The 17,586-nt window shown below is 44.1% G+C and overlaps 1 protein-coding gene across 3 annotated transcripts in view; it reads left to right on the top strand.

Annotated features, from left to right (window-relative positions):
* Positions 1–3,561: 3,561 nt before the first annotated feature.
* The window catches only part of kirrel3l (kirre like nephrin family adhesion molecule 3, like), a 33,778-nt gene continuing 19,753 nt past the window's right edge, over positions 3,562–17,586 (top strand). For all 3 annotated transcript variants that reach the window (XM_063486413.1, XM_063486414.1, XM_063486412.1), the window contains exon 1: positions 3,562–4,197. In XM_063486413.1, coding sequence (XP_063342483.1) covers positions 4,158–4,197 — 40 coding nt within the window. In that variant the 5' untranslated portion in view covers positions 3,562–4,157. The remainder of the gene's footprint in view (positions 4,198–17,586) is intronic.

The raw sequence follows: 17,586 nt of genomic DNA, 5'->3' as shown, positions 1-17,586 counted from the left end.
TACCATGCAAACGATGTCTTAACTGTCACCCCTTTCTCCCTCTGAACAGTTTAGTAAATATCAAACCATATTTATTATTAATAAACCCACAGCTGAAAACCCCCTTTTTATTTATAAATTATTCACAGGCTCAAAAGCTCGGGGAGCAAGGGCGCCCTCCATTTGATGCCACGGAGGCCAATATAATTAAGACTATTGGCTCGAACTGATGCTGGTGCAAGTATCATCTGTTTTGCCCTCATCTATCTGTCCATCTGTGCGAGCCATAGGAGATCATACATTTCAATCACAGCAGCATGCCTGGTGACAGACTTTGCACAATGGATGTTGATTTTATTATCACAGCACAACTGGTGGAGACACCCTGCTGTTTTACAGCTCACCCTAACCCTGCCTTCAGTCACTCCTTGACGGTTTAACACATGCTTACTATGGCCCGGCAAACACACACTATGTGTTGTGTGTGTGTGTGATTGATGAATGATTTCCTTTGATTATCCTTCCTATACTCAACCTGATTTGCACACTGACACAAGTACAATAAGCAAGTATCTGTCCTTGTGTGTGTGTGTGTGTGTCTCTCTCTCTCACACACACACACACACACACACACACACACACACACACACACACACACACACGCTCATTTACCCATGTGCTCAGTCACTCTAACCTGGGTTGGCTTCCCAGCTGTGCAAGCTGTTTTTTCCATCAACATGTGTTTACTGGCAGGGGACCCTTATGTTTGCATTACAGGGAGGCAATAAACAGGAAGGCCAGCCCCAGGGTTTTAAAACTACTGTTTGGGGAGGGGGGCACCCTCATGAGGCGTGAGCCCTAATCACCGCGTGGTTCAGTGTTTAATTAAATGCAATGCTAAATGTCAAAAAGAGAGATTCTTATTTTTGCTGTTGATGCTTTTTTATTTTATTATTTATTTTATTTATTTATTTATTTAGGAACACATCAACACATGCTGAAGTCCTCTGTGTCCATGTCTACACACTTTGATGAATTTTTCACAGTGTTATGGTGCTTCAACCACCTGGATGTGCTAACAGGGCACATGTATTTGTGTCTTTGTCTCTGTGTGTGTGTGTGTGTGTGTGTGTGTGTGTGTGTGTGTGTGTGTGTGTGTGTGTGTGTGTGTGTGTGTGCGCACTCACACATGTGTGTGTCTCTAAAGGGTGGATGTGTTAACATTAAATTCATTCTTTGCATGTGTGAAAGACTGATTAACCAGATGACTCCGAGGCCTATTATTTTGGTTAATCAATAGATCCTTGAATAACTAATGAACGACATCAAAGAACAAGCCTACAAACAGCCACAGGCAAGTGATAGACTGCAGTGTTTTCATCTCTTTATAGAAGCCTTAGCTTTTGTTGAAATATGATAATGATTCTGTTCTCTTCTGTTCTCTTTGGTGCCCACTACATGACGCTGAACAATAACTAACTGAAAAAACTTACATGAACTTATGCTACCTGACTAACTAAAAATCCAGTTATCATTTTAACTGAAATAATAGTGACACATGGCTGGGGTAAAAGTCATCAGTTGTGTGGGAGAAAGTGAGTACATAAAAGACAAAAGGCTCATCAACTAAACTAGTTTACTTTTCTGAAACAGCAGCTGATGGTTTCCGCTATTATTTCATCTGTTTTGGGGTTTATGTGTCAAGTGATCATTATACAGATTGTCCAAACATCTTTAACTGATTCTGTACTTCATACCCATTCTCATTAACTTCTAAATATGTTGCATAATGGAAGGCAGGGATTGATTTGGGTGCTAAATTTGGCCCTTGTCTGACCAAAATAGGAGAGTTGCTGTGTAACTTCACTGAGAGGAAGGAAGATTTTGTGCATATTTAAAATGAAGCCAGTCTTTGGATTTTCCTTCTCACATTGAAATGTTGTCTGTGGCATATAAATCATTACCATAGCTAATGAATAAATGACGAAGATACAGTTATTGTTTGAAGAAAAATTACATACATTTGAGTTTAAATTCATTTACTGTAATTAACCACATTTTTATGGAAAGTTGAGCTCACTTTCACTAGCCAGGTTCGATTACTGCTAGACCTGCTGAATTAAGAAAACCCATAAATAGATCCTGTCTGGTGAGGTGAAGTGGCCAAAAGATGTCACAAAGCAACACATGATGGCCAGTGAATGATGGTGAGAGTCATTATCCATAAATGGAGAAAACCTGGAATGGTGGTGAACCTTCCCAGGAGTGACCAACCTACACAAATTACTCAAAGAAGGCCACAACAGAATCTAGAACAACATTTACAGAACTGCAGGCCTCATCTGCCTCGGGTCAGAGTTCATGATTCACCAATAAGAAAGAGACTGAGCAAAAATGGCATCCATGGGAGAGTCCAAGGAGAAAATCACTGCTGACCAAAAAGAGCATAAAGACTCATCTCGCATTTGCCAAACAACATCTTGATCGTCCACAAGGCCTTTGGGGAAATATTGTGTGGACTGATGAGACAAAAACTGAACTTTTTGAAAGGTTTGAGTCCCGTTACATCTGGCCTAAAATTAGGACAGCATTTCATAAATTTCATACCAACAGTCAAACATGGTGGTGGTAGTGTGATGGTCAGAGACTGCTGAACAACTTGTTATAATTGATGAAACCATGAATTCTGCTCTAAACCAGAAAACCCTGAAGCAGAATATCTGGCCAGTTTGTACCCTACGGCTTGAGTTATGGAGCAGGACAATGATCCAAAACACACCAGCAAGCTCACCTTTGAATGGCTCAAACAAAACAAATGAAGGTTTTGGAGTGGCCTAGTCAAAGTCCAGACTTGCATCCAATGGAAATGATTTGGCATGACCTTAAACAGGCTGTTCATGCTTGAAAATCCTCCAACGGGCTGAATTAAAACAATTCTGCAAAGAAGAGTGGGCCAAAATTCCTCCACAGCGGTGTGAAAGACTCATTGCCAGCTTACACGAACACTTGATTGAGGTTCTTGTTGCCAAGTGTGGCAACACCAGCTATTAGGTTTAGGGGGCAATTACATTTTCACACAGAGCCAGGTGGGTTTTAATATTTCTTTTACTTAATAAATGTCATGTAAGCATCATGTAAAAACTGCAGTTTGAATTTGCTAAGATTCGCTTTGTCTAATATCAAAATTTCTTTAACGATCTGAAACATTCAAAAGTGACAAATATACCAAAAAAAAAAAAAACCCCACACAAAAAAAACCTTTGAAATGAGGAAGAGGCAAGTGCTTTTTGTGCTGTGTATGATTTGGAAAAAGAAACTAATGGCCACAGCAAGAATCTGCATTTTCCCCTACAGGACAGGGAGCACATTGCTTTTCCAGCATTCTATTCTGTGGATTCATATTATTCAAGCGTTTTTCCACCCAAAGCTGTTAGAGCAGTCATTTAACTGTGAATAAGTTTTTTAAATGCCCTCCTCGTGATGCCTGCTCAGCCAATCCCAGTCCCCTAGGGGCGGGGGTCCCCCCCCCGCAAGCATCTGAGGAAGAAGGGGCTCCTCAGGCTCAGCTTCTGCCAGATTTGGCTACCCAGTACCACCACCAGATGACTGTCAGTGCGCATTTCCAATTGGCAGGAGGGAGAGAGAAGTAAACCGAGGAGACCGATCGGGGAAGAGTGTGTGTGAGAGAGAGAGAGAGAAGCGGGAGTGAGTGTGTTATAGAGGGAACAGAGTGAGAGACTCCAGCGGAGGGGCGAGAGGTAACTTCACCGAGGTTATCACTGCGCACTGTCTAGGAGGAGTGATCGCTTTTTTTCGCGCAGCATGCTGAAGCAGGTTACAAAGTGGACTCTGGATGAACCTTCTGATTGAAACGCCCGATTCTCTAATGGACTGCTGGAGAGCACAGTGAGGCGAGAGCTGTGCCACAGTGGCAAGGAACGGAGACTGGGAAAGAAGCTGATGCAGAGGGGAAAGTTACCAACTGTGGAGATGTATTGCTAACTGCGAGTTTACTGACTGCTCGGACCATTCTGAGTCGTTTCTTTAAACTGGATGCTATTGTAGACGAATCTCCGGTGATCCCGAGCCCGGTGCCGCGGTGGACCATAACCAGCTCAGTCGCATAGACGGAGCGAGACTCTTTCCATAGAACACAATCAGCGGCAAGAGCAACTAAAATGTCTTCGTTATACCTCATCTTTTGCGTGATGGTCACAGGTAAGATACTCTTTTGTTTGCTATCATTTAACCACCCGGGTCCTTATTAACGGGGAAGGATGGACCGCGCTCCGTGCTGGCGCGCTGCGTCAAGCCATTCAGTGCGCTGCTGTAGTAGTGTGGGCATCTGATCTGCTGCAATGCTACATTTCACTGCTGTTAATTGCCAGTAAATGTTTAATTAGTTCTGAAAGAGTGATTACATCAGGAGGTTTCTCTGTCTGCGAGCAGTCCTTGATGAGAAATGGCACTGCGTAAGTGAGATTTGCAGTGATTTTTGCACCCCTGATCTTATTCAAACATCGGAAGCCTGAGCGAAGTGAGCTTTCTTGTTTTTAATGGAAAGGCTCAGAATCATGGTACGAGGGTGCACAGACGGAAAGTTTCACTTATTTGATTTCTTAAATCTGGGGACCGGTTGCGCCTGACCGCAGTGTTCCTCCACACGCGAGTGTCTTTTAAATAAAATGCTTTTTTGTTGTTGTTTTTTTAAACGAGGCTTGTCGAGAATGCGCATTTAAGCAGGTGATAACAGAACAATTAAAGCTGGGAATGAGACAGCTCATTGCAGCTCCCTGCATCTTTTTTTATTATTATTATTTTATTTTATTTTATTTTTTGTCCTGAAGTTGGCCGGTGTTGCACACGCTGCACTCCCTTAAACAAAAAGAAGAAGAAGGGGAATAACACAAAAGCCAGAGGGGGTTTCTGCTGAGCTGACAGGATTGCGTCTAAAGTTTCTTTTCCTTTCATGTGGTGCGTAAACGGGCAAAAACGGACACGGTGTATCTTCCAACGGGGACTGCACGGTCTCCCGAGGACACGCATTTGAGATGGTAAGAGTGAGAGCGGGGAAGAGGGGAGGCAGCGAGAAAGCAAAGGGGCAGAGAATGAGGGAGACACAAACTAGAGAGGGAGAGCATTTGTTTTTCTTGAGACGGGCAGACATAATGCACCTGTTTCCCCCCACCCTCTCTCTCCTACACAAACACCACCACCCCCTGTTGCTTTTTTATTGGCAGAACAGAGTTTATGAGTGATTATAACAAAGTCTGCTCATTCTGCCCCAGACCTTCCAGTATCGAGATTTCAAAATGCTTTAATTTTGAAGGAATTGTGAGGAGAAAGAATGTTTTTGATGCACGTCTTGTTTTGAAAATGCGACTTGTCAGCTTTTGTGTTCCCTCTACACTTCAACATTGTAACTTATTATTAGTTATCCTGTAATAGAATTAACAGAACGATGCCGAAAACAGATGTGTTTTTAGGCGTAAATGCAATTATTACTAAACAAAAACAAACAAAAAAAGCAAGCAGGCTTTCTGAACAGCTGCTACAATTTATTTGAGTCGTTTTGTGCTGCTCTTGTTGCAGAAAAGACGCTTTCGGCAATTAACACTGAGCAACTGTTGACTTATCAGCATTTTTCAGCGTCGATAAACTAGAGCGCGGTATTAACACTTTGGGATGAGGAAAAATAATAATTAAATTTGAATGCAAGAGAATAGACAACAACCTCGCACTAAACACAGATGTTCTCCGGGGTGAGTGGAGGAAGAGGAGCGTGGGGAGGCAGGAAAGATAGCATAATGAAATTGAAATCCTTTAGGCTTTATTGTATTTTCACCTCAGACAGACTTTCACCAAAAGCCCAAGCATGCCCAATGACCATGTGTTGTGCGTACATCTTTACCTTCAGCGTGGTTTTGTCATCATTCAAGGCTCCGGGGAGGAATGTGAAACGAGTAAACCTCCACTCCCTGATAGACTAGCAACAGCTGGATGAGAAGGAGCAGTAGCCAGACAGTGGCATATTTTCCGGACCTCAACACGCACACACTCACTCTCCCTCCTTTCACACTCAAGCACACAAATAATGAAAATGGTAACAGCTGCCCTAATTAGAACCTAAGAGACCCTAGACCTCATTTATTGTGTCAGTCTTATAAAGAGTCACAGATGCTCAAAATTCTTTGCACTCATAAATGTATTTTGTGGTATCCAAATTTGGCTCCAACACATGGCCTCACTTTGAAATTTATGTATGGCATATTGCATACATTTTGTAAGTATGTAGTCTGTACTACAACACAGATAATTTACTTTCCCGGATAGTCCCCTGGGCTCCCACAGGAATTGGATTCCACACTGAATCAGTATTCCGAGTAATCTTCAGTGAGCTCTTCTTTGGAACCTTTTGCTTTGGGTCGCTTGCGTCTCATCGGGCCAAGTTCAAAGGCTGTGAGCTGAGATTACAAGTTTCTCTCCATTCCTCTTAAGTCGTGTCGCCACTCATGTTTCACTATAGTGTGGCAGTGTGGAAATTTTCCACCTTGCTTCTTCTCACAGCATTTTTTTTATTTTTTACTTTTTGCCCGGTCGCAGAATGTGTGACTGTGGAACACGGGGACAGGAGAGCGTATCTGCTTAATGGGCCGCAGGCAGATGGGAGACTTTCACCGACGGTTGAAAGCCTGTTCGCATTCATACCTCATACAGACACAAACATAGAAATAAACTCGAGCCGAGAAAGTGATAAATGCAGCCCCAGCTCCCTCCTCCCCGCATTACCACCCTGGGTTTTCCCATTACCAGATTTGTCTTTAAAATATAGAGTACAACAATGCTTGAGGATGCAGTGACAACATGGCCTGGGAGGTTTTGTTTTAGGGAGCTGCGCATATTTTATGAACTGCTGTTTTGCTGCTCTTTGAATTCTTTCGGAGGGGAGTCAGACTGAAGACAAAGTTGGGGGTGGAAGATGGAAGGAGAGTCTTAAAGGAGGGGTAAGACTTAGATGTGTCACCAGTGTCTTGATGATTAAGCGGACAAGCAGCGGGTAAACACAGAAGAAGACCGCTGAGCATTGTTAACCTTTTCCCTGTCTTGTTAGTCTTGTCTCTGTCGCACAAACACACACACAAACAAACCAATGCGCTCTCTTTCTGCCTCCGTTTTACCTCCTCTCCTTGTATCATGCGCCTTTCTTTTCTTTTCCTCTGTGATAAAAAAGATCAGAGATAAAGTAAGAGAGACTAAGTGCCAGAAAGTTTGGGGGTAAGAACTGTAGCCAGCCAGGGAGGAGTGTAAGATATGAGGTGCACCAAGTGCAGACACAGCAGAATCTGAATGCAGCTGACTCTTGAACAGAAGTGCCTTGCAAAATTTAGGAGACAAAGTCAGGGCAAAGATAGATAACATGTGGTCAACTCGATGTTCAGTCCGTGTTGCTCGTTTTTAACGCTGTATCTGAAATTTCTAGAAACTAAACACAAAATGAAAGATTCACATATGCTTTTTTATATTTTAAACTTTATCCCAACATGTGCATTTTAAGAGTTTTGTCAAGATTACTGTCGGTGACTGGACTGGATGAATATTTTTAGAGCAAGGCATCCAGTCTTTTTTACAAATGATGTGGTCATGCAAACAAACACACGCACAGGCACACCCAAGCCGGCAGTAATGAATGTCCAAAATCTGCAAGAAAGACCTGTTATTTCCTTTCATCCTGAAGACCCGTCATGCACACAAGGCATTGTCTTTCTGCTCTTCTTCATATCCTCTGAGCCCCCCTTCCTGCACACGCACTTGCAGCATTTTTACGGAAGGAGAAACTGGAATGAGAAAGGAAACAATGGGGCTTCATAATGTTGCTCATCTCTAATCAGCTTTGCCATGTGGGTAAACACAGATAAAGAACTTGGCAGTGTGTCCCGAGGCTTTGTTATCAGCTGTTAGCAACTTAAGTGGATGTGCGCACTGGTATGGCTCAACACAGGAAGCCCAAGTAGCCAGGTAGCAAACTGTTGATGACATTTGGCTTCTTTGGTATTATTTTTACCTCTTCCCACCCATCCTCCTTTTGTCTTCACTCTCTCCTTGTGTCTGTCTCTGCACATCCTCAGCGTGTCTTCCTCTGAGGTGGTTTGAGGAGCCGGAAAGGATATGACAGGGAACAGGACAATGGGAGCTTCCTGCCATTTTCCTAGAGTCTTCTTCCCCAGTTGTGACTCTTCGGGGCTGTGTTGTGAGCATACACACGGGCGGGGGACGGCACAAATTTGTTGACTCTTTCATTCTTCTGTACAAACACAGTAATGGAAAGAATAGAGAGAGGAAGAAAGTGGGATTAATTCCGTGCATGTCATTAGAACAGGCCCCCAAGGGAAAGAGTTGAATTTATACAGTAGCAGCTATTTTAAGAAAGACTTGTATTGCATTTATCTCCTCCCTAAAATGCAAGTGTCACTTCCTTTTGCAGAGATATATCACCATTTCAAAAGACCTTAAGCCCAGAAACCAACATACAACAGATGCACAAGACCACACATTCATTTTTATTTTCCAATCAATTCTTGCCCTGCAAGACAAGAATTTCATATCTCCTGCCGAGACGCAGAAACCAACAGCAAATTGAAATTTATCTTCTGCGTTGCAGCAATATCTGTTCCTGTGTTATCTTCACCAGCCGCTTTCCTTAACCTTGTATTAAAGATAGCTTTATTGGAGTAGAATTCTGGCAGCTGGGAAGAGTTTCAGGAAAAAGAAAAAAGTTCAGCTGGGAATCCCATCAGACAACATTTATTTAGCACTAGATGCAGATTTATTTTACTTCTATTTTTACTCTCTTTGCATGAACTATGATTGGCAGTGGCACTTGATTAGAAGGAGATGTGAAATATTCAGCAGAGTGCACTAGGGCTTATATGGCGTGTGCACATCATCCAGAAATGAATCACAAGGAGCTCACGGAAGCAACACCCTGAACACACTCGCGCACCCACAGAGGTCAAGGGCGCACGCTGGGGCTGTGGATGATGAGCCGAGATGAGTGTTTGGCATCTTCAGGGCTGTGTGCTCTTTCTGGAGCGATTAGTCAAAGTCCAACTGTCTAATTAATGATGCTCCAGCTCTCAGGACATGTCATCTCCTTAACCAGCTAAGGGTGAAAAACACATTCAAGGAAACAAGAAACTGTCTGCCTGCTGCTCATTTTATTAGATATGGAAAGAGTGTGTACCCTTGTGGGAATAAATATTCCAACTACTTGTTCCTTGAAGAAGTCCACGCTCACTCCTTATTCTCCTTTTCATCTCTCCACCTTGTCAGTTGAAACTGCCTGGAACGCCGTGGCTAATATTGTGTTGGTGACTCAACCATTAACCAAAATAGTGGGTTGGTTGTGGCTTGCCCTTGTCTTCCTCTGCACAATGAAAGATTGTCCTGTGCTGCTGCTGCTGTTGTTCTTCCTATTGTTGGAAGAGACTGTGTGAAGGATTGGAGAAAGTGTAGCCATGTCTTTTATTTACATTTCTTCTGTGGAGAATTTCAGACAGGGCTGAGAAACTCTCGCTGGGAGGTCTGCGAGAGAAGGCAACCAATTTGCTATCAACTGAGGGATGTCAGTCAAAGCGTATTGATCAAGCCTTTAACTGCAGCTCCCTCAATGGCAAAACATGTTAATGTTATCGAGCTGTGTTGAGACGTGAGTAGCAGCGAAGTGTGTGTGGGTGGGAGGGTGTTTGGTAGAGGTGGGTGGCAGTTAACTGGTTGAGGGGTGTGTCTCTCCTTTTCTCTCTCCTGAAGTCTGCTTTTGGCGAAAGAAAGCTGATGCAAAAACAACAATGGGCTCAGCATGAGAATAGGGGGAGGAAGAGAAAGGGAGAGGAGGGAGGCAGAGGGGGTCAAAGGGATTTACTGCCAGGAGCCTAGAATTTCAGGTAATGGATATGCTTGTTTCAGTGGAAACCAAACCTGCTGTTTTTCTTTGAGCATGGCAGAGGTGAAAAAACAAAAAAAGAAAAGTTGTAACTGACTGCAAGTCCGAGGGGGATTAATAGCACCTCAGGCTAAACATTAGATCTCAAGTGTACACTTGAATGCAAAGAAAGTGATTGTGTGCATACCTGTGTTTGTGTGTGTGTGTGAGAAAGAGCTGGAGGTGGGCTGGGTGGGGGGAAGCAGGTGTGCGAGAGAGAAGTAAGGGAGGCGTATGCTGGAAAGAAGCTTTTCTGCCACATTCCTGCGAAGCAGCATCAGCGAGGAGGGCAAGAACACATGGCTAAGTGCTTCCCAAGCTGGCTGAGGTAAACCTAACACCCCTCCTGGAGGAAGCAGCCCAACCATTGTTCCAGCACATTGCACCCGTCTGACTGAGGCATCCTAGTGCTGTGCAGATCCCAGGGGGCTGGAAAGAGAACGAAGCAGAGGAGGAGGAGGAGAGGGACTGATTGTTCCCTGCTCAGACTATCCACAGATGGGGCTATGGCACAGGATGCTTGCTGTTTGCTTTAGAAAGTCCCAAGCGTTTGCTTTGCAGTCATGGTGTACAGAATGCTCTTGGGGATAGAGCAGAAGAGAGTTCTTGCGGAGACAACAGCAGGGGAAGGGAAAGAGACAAGGCAAGAGGGAGAAAGAGAAAGAAAGGTATAGGGAAAAAAAAGGGAGCCTGCTTAATATGATGTCAGTGTGAATATAGTGTCATTGCCAAGAAGGGAAGACGGATGATACAGCCATACAGTGATCGGGTAGTTGGGCGAAAGAGTGCTCAAGTCCTCCCCTGTATCCAAACAGAGACATATAGAGCCGAAGATAATGGAGAAGGGAGGGAGAGTAAAGGGAGTGAGTGAGGAAGAGGAAAAAAGGAAGGGATGAGATGCAGGGAACCCAGGCTGCATCCATCATGTGGTTTGGTGCAGAAGCCATTTGTACCTATTGTTCTCTATAATTTGTTTTCTCAGAGCCTGCAATGGGAGGGGTGAAGGGGAGACACAAAGCTATGGCAGCCATTTATTTTTGCACTAATTGCATAAGTGAGACAGCATAATTAGACATATAGCTAAACAGACAATAGGCCGAGATATTCGCAGACGGAGATAGACAGGGAGGAGTAGATAGATCCGAATAGATGAGAGGCCTGGCCCTCTCCATTTCAAATTCAAGAGTACGAGGGAACATGTTAAACGCAGTAAAGGGGATGGAGAGGGATAAAGGGAAAGGAAAAGGGAGAGTAAAGGAGACGGGCATATAGAAGGGATGAAAGATAAGAGGGAAGGAGGAAGAGAAAAGCCCTCTTCACAGACTGCACTTTGAGGTGCGGCCCAGTGCCGCCGGAATAGTCACCTCATTTAATACACCTGCTCAGCGGGGAGGGGAGGGAAAAGTATAAGGAGATGTTGTAAAGGAAAAGAGAAAAAGGGCACAAGAGAAGAGACGGAAGAGGAAACAGATCTCATCTCAGATTCTTCAGATCAAAGGCAGAGAGTGGCTACAGAAGGCTGTTTGTTGTGGCTTGTTTGGGAGGGTCTCTGTCTCTGTGGGGTCATGGGTTCACCCGGTCTGCTATTTTGTTCAGGCGGCATTACGCTGCAGCACAGCCACACACTGAACGCTTCGCAGGCTACTTCATCACCTGAACGATTGTTTTTAAGAGACTTTTTTCTGTTCTTTTTTTTACGAAGCGATCAAGCAGGAGGAACGCTGATTAGCAGATGGAGGCTGCCTGCTTTAGAGGACAGAGAAGTTAAAAATTTGTTAAAACTATTACAGTTTAGGAAGAAAAATAAAAGTAGCAATGTTTTCAGCTGACTGGACTGTGATTCCAGCAGATTTCGCTATGTTAGATTCTCTTTGTGTGTTAATGGAGTCGTGCATCTGCCAGGTCCTTGTGTAGGCGGTGCATGGGTGTGCTGAACATGTCATGTAGCCTTTTAGGACTGTAGTACAGGGAAAGATAAATAGGCCCTTAATGAAGCCGCACAATCACAGGCAAGTTAAAAAAGCTAAGCGAAGATTGAGGGGCAGTCAGGCCTGATTGGAGGGCTATTGAAGCCGGTCAAGAGAAGCTCTTGCGTCGTCACACTATAGATTAGCCACTCACTCCACTATAGACCTCAGCCTAACTACCCTTCTTTCTCTAAAGCAGTCCTCTGACACTCTATAGTGGCTCAAGTCAACTCCATGATTGTTCTGGGGGAGTTCTTTAAAAGCCAATTTAAACTCAGTTCTTTGTTTAACTCCCCAGGAACTCAAGCTGGGACATATTGTATTGGCCGTGTGTGTTTGTGTGCGACTGAGTGTGTCTGTGCCCTTTTGTGGCTTAGATTTGGTGGTGTTTTTCTGTTTTTTGTGTGTCTGTGTGTGTGTGTGTGAGCCGTCTTTGAGCATGTGATGTTTAGTTAAAAAAGAAATGGGTGTATCTCGGAACTGGCAGAGACTAGTTTTGTGGGTGAAAGAGAGGGTGCATGAGAGAAATCAATGGCCCAATTCAACCTATTACAGCCATGACTGTTGCTGTAATGGTGTGGAAATGGACAGTAGTCATGTGGATCCCTTTTATATCTCCGGGCTTAGATCACAAGTGAAGCTGTGATTCATTTCCTCCCAGCTTTGATTTTAAAAAAAAAAAAGTACTCTGAGTATTTCAAAGAGTCCCTCACATGATGGTGAGAAGGAAAAAGAAATATCCCTTCGTTTTTGTGAAATGGTGGAAACCTCTTTTTCTGCCAGGTTTGCCGAAGGACAAACACAACACTGGGCTGCAATTTTTTTCCTCAACAAATAATGGCTCTTCCAAACTTCTCTCCTTCCAGCTGTTGCCTCTTTGATCCCAGGTAGCATGTTAACAAGCAATGCCTTCATGGAGCACCCTTAACATCAGTATGTGTATTCACATTAAGGTGTGAGAGTGTGTGCATGCGTGTCTGTGTTTGCACATGTATGGCTTCAAAGTTTGTGTGCGGATTTTCACACCAATTAACGAATTGCTTTATATGTTCGCTGAGGTGACGATGGCCTGTCTCCTGTGGGGCGCTGGATTTTTTTTTTTTTTGCCCGCTTCAGTGTTAACTCAAGGTGGGCTGAACCTTCTTTCACACTAACTCATTAATGATACCGGTCTAATTAGTGCCTGTGGCTCCAGACAGGGGGGCCCTGGAGGACACATCACCATTGTGAGCTGGCCTAATCAGGAGACCACTCAAAAGACCGAGGACCCACTGCACCAGTGAGAAAGTTCACACATATAGAGAGACCTGCCTGGACTCACACTCAAATTAACGCGCTGGTTCATTGGGGTAGGAGTATAAAAAAGAAAAAAGTGGTTATATTTTCAGATTTCTGACCATTGAGGATAGGCTATTTGCTCATTCCCATTTAGCTCCCTCTCTCCCTCTGGTAGTGCTCCTCCCGAGGGCGATGCAGAAATATGATTTAGCTCTCCTTCATCTCTTCATCCCTCTTTTTCACTCCAGATAATTCAATCTGTTTAATATCAAATAATCTCTCACAATTTTTCAGCCTGTTTTAACCTTATCGCTCAAACAGCTACCTCAGGGAGCTGTGCCTCGTTCCACCGTGTTAAAAAAAAGGGAGGGGGGGGTGAGGATGGGGAGCAGAGAGGAAGAGGTAGCCCAGGAAAAGAAGGATGGCAAATAGCTCTCCAAGGAGTGCTTTTAAATGCCTCTGTTTGCCATTCTCATGGGCCATATGTGAAAGAGTGGGCAAATAGATTCAAAGATAGGAGAATACTAAAAAGGAGACAGCGATACTGGGAACGATAAAGGGAAAGACAGAAACAATCTACAAGAATTTAGTGGAGAGTAGGTGATGTGAGTTGTGGAACTTGAGGTTTGGGTCCCTAACTTGTGTCCCACAGCACTTAACATGCCCCTGGCCATCTCTCCTGGCAGTTAATTAGAATCCAATAAGGTTGCCGCCTGTTGGTCATTGTTCCTCCACTGTGTTTACCCTTTCCAGAGGCTCCATTCGCTGCTTAATCTGCCGAGAAGCTGAATGTCAATAGGTGAGGCCAAGACTCCAGAGCCCTGCAAGAGAGGGAGAGATGAAGCTAAAAGGAGGGGAAGGAGTGAGAATCAGGGGGAGTGAAGGGAAGAGGTCATTATTCTCGTTCCCCTCAATATTGTTCTCTGACGTTCCATTTCTGTTGAAACCCCATCCAGCCTCCCCCCATCTCTCTCTCTTGCATCTCCTCTCCTCTTCCTTTCTTCTCACTTCTAATCCGTCCTCTTGATTGTTCTAAGCTGCTTTCAGCCCCTGGGAGGGTGGGGGGCTTTGGAGTCTGTTTTAATTAAGATTTAAAAGACGACTCCCTCAAGAAGGGAGATTTAAGAGCAGGATGGACTAAGCAAAGTAAATAAGCGAAGGTAGGACAGATTGTAGAGATGTCTCAGCAAATATCAGAAATCGGTAAAAGGAGAATGTGAAAAAGCTATTATATAACACGCGGGACACGCCCATACATTAATGCAAAAACAGGTAGACACTGAGGCATTTGGATGGATAAGCCAAATTGGATTTTTTTTTTTTTTTTTTTGTAATCACACTGCACAATCTATATAGATTGATCTAAACTTCCTGTGATTCATACCATATCCTGTGAGGGTGATATGGGATCAGTGGTAACCAGCAGGCAAGCCGAGGGAGTTATCTCCACACTCTGTCCAATGATCGATCATCTCACACGATGGGCTTAAGAGCCTGTAACGCCTCACTTGTTTATCAGAGCACCGAACTAGAATGTTTTCCATAGATACAATGCATGAAAGGGAGGAGAGAGCTGAGGGGGGCATGTTTTAAAAGCTAAAGCTTTTTATTTGTAGCATAATCAGATATGGTTAGAAGCTAAACTGATTTTTCATTGCATTACATTTGGGTATTAGTGTTGCACCTTGCAAACATAAAAGATACTTCAGATTAGACCTGCCCTTAGTGGGTGCAGCCGCTTGCCTGCTGTGCGTTCTTCTGACTGTTAACCGCACTATACTCACATCAGCTCAACTGGCCATCAAACAGACTTTACACCATCGATCTGGCGGGACCGTATAATGCTTCAACTTCACGGGACAATTGCGTCCCTCGGTTGCAGCGTCATCATCAGTGTCTAGAAAAGTTCTGAGGTGCAGTTGGATGCGTGAAAAGGCCGGGCACTTAACAGTCACATCACACCGTGACAAAAGGAGATTTCTCTCCAGAAGCCTGGCCACCAGAGATACCAGCTTTGCTTTATTTTTACCATGCAAACAGCGTGTTACAAAGTGTTATGCTGAGGAGCGGTGCGTGTCACTGCAGCCCAAGAGCAGGCATGCGTTACATGTTTGGTAAAACAGTCACATAACAGCGCATCTACCTCAACTGCAAACTGCGCATTCTTAAGGGCGAGTAAAAGCCGCTAAGAAAACACACCCCAAGACAAAACACACAATGAAGTGTTTAACTTCATCAAACCACAGACTTCGGTGCAGCCGGTAAGGTGTTAAAGGCCAGGCTAGGGTCGAGAACCCGACCCATGGCATTCTCTGCTGTGATACATCCCAACACACAGCCACCATATGTCCGGGTTTCACAGTCAATGAGCCAACCCACCCACTGTGACAAAGGCCCATTCACACCCAGTTGACTCTAAGGAAATCTGCAATGCCATGGTATGATTAGGACAGAATGCAGCACTGGCGCAGACCTCGGCCGTTAGAGAAAAACAATAGACTAGAACAAACGCAGAATAAAAGGACTGTTAGGGAAGAAGGGGTACCTAGACAAAGAACTTTAAAAAGCACTTTGAGCGGATAAACGTAAGAATGATCTTGCCCTCAGCCTGCTACAGCTCCATCGCTTGCCTCCATCAAAGCCCCCTGAGACTCTCCCCGGCACACTCTGCCTCCGTCACTCACAACTCTCTTAATAAGGCCAGCAGTAAACGGCAAGAAAAATATGCAGGGATGAAAGATCCTTCTCTCATGTTCTCGCTTTGAGGATGTGTTTCCGGGTGTCAGGGGAAGGTGGAGAAATGCAGCTTTAGAGTAATGCTGCATTTTAATAGAAACAATAAACTGCTTATAAAATATTATTTTGTGTCCCATATCCTGTTGTGGGTAGCAACAGCTCTGGGAACTTTTTTTTTTGGGCAGACATGAAAAACCCACCTAGGAGAAAACCTCATGCCAAAGAATAAAGAGTGCAGAGCTCCTGGGGGAGAGATATATCTCACATATATTCTTTCACCGCAGCGATTAATATCTAGGAAAAAAAGGTCAAACCCGACTTGAAACGGTCCAGTATATCACAGTTACATTTGGAGGCGGCATTTCATACATCAATCCCTGCTGTGATGTCTCATCAGCCTGGTCACACTGGGGAGACCCACGCTGCAGATTATCAAAGATTGATGGGGTGTCCTAGTTAAAGACAGGGGAGGAGAGATGACTGGTTAGTGGCAGGAACTATACCCTGATCTTTTTCAGAGGTGATGATTGGAGGGCTCGCATGGCAATGTCTAGCCCAGTGCAAACATCATCACTGCATCTGACTTGTGTAGGGCTTTACCGCTGTATAACCCAGAGACCTGACCACAGGGGAAACTTGCAGAGGTAGCAGTTTGGAGGAAGGAGGGGAGGGGGTCGCTGCTCCTATGCGAGGCATTGCTGTCTGACTCGGGAAGCTCAAATGAAGCTCTAAACTTTGCATTTCCTCCCTTCCACTTCCATCCTCATCATCATCCTCCTCTTTATCAGAAGACAAAACAAACTGACAGAACAAACAGGCAGATTATCCTAAATCCTTTTTTTCTCTCTCTCTAACACACAGCCTCAAAATCTCTTATCCACTGTTCACTGTCATCCTACCCATTTCTTGTTCCGAGTGCTTGCTTAATAATTAATTGATTAATTAGTTCGCTCATTAATCATTTATTCATTAATCATGGCCTGATTTTTCTAGAGGAAGTGGTGCAATCTGAAAAAAAAAACCCTGACTTCACATTTCACTCTAATTATGCTCCTTTTACTAATCAACGCTTAAGAAATGGAGTTTCAGGAAATTAGTTTTCCCCTTCCCTTCTTTTTCTCAGCACAAAGCAGAATGTATTGAGGTCGGCAGGTAACATCCCCCCCCGTCACCATCTCACTTTCTTGTGTTCTGGAAGCTCTTAGTCATCAGGAATTTTAAAGGAATGTTTCAAGTAACGGGCAATCTGATGAACAGAATATAAAATTGATGTTAAATTAAAACTCGCACTTTCATCTCCTCTGGGTGAGGAAAAAAAAAGAGTAGGAATTCTGGTCGCGGACTATCCTGAGACAGTGATTAATACGCGGCAATTTGAAGGCTGTTTGTAAGAACAGAGAGGTGGCAGCATTGTGAATCACATACTTATTCTCTTCACCGGATCCACGGGTCTCCCGGGAGAGGAGGTAATTTGTTTAATCGCTAAGAGTTATGTTCTCCGGACAGAGAGATGGGAAGATAGGATCGTTCAGAAATATGCTCCGCAACGTGGCGTGAGCGCGAGAGGGAGAGCAGAGAGAAATATTGTGAACAGGTTTAATTAGGAGTGTTTGTGTGCCTTTGTGTTCCTGTTGGATGCAGAGTTCA

The sequence above is a fragment of the Pelmatolapia mariae genome, linkage group LG10_11 (assembly GCF_036321145.2).
Source record: "Pelmatolapia mariae isolate MD_Pm_ZW linkage group LG10_11, Pm_UMD_F_2, whole genome shotgun sequence".
Taxonomy (NCBI): Eukaryota; Metazoa; Chordata; class Actinopteri; order Cichliformes; family Cichlidae; genus Pelmatolapia; species Pelmatolapia mariae.
The sequence above is the reverse complement of the archived record's forward strand: the minus strand, read 5'-3'. Positions and strand labels throughout refer to the sequence as shown.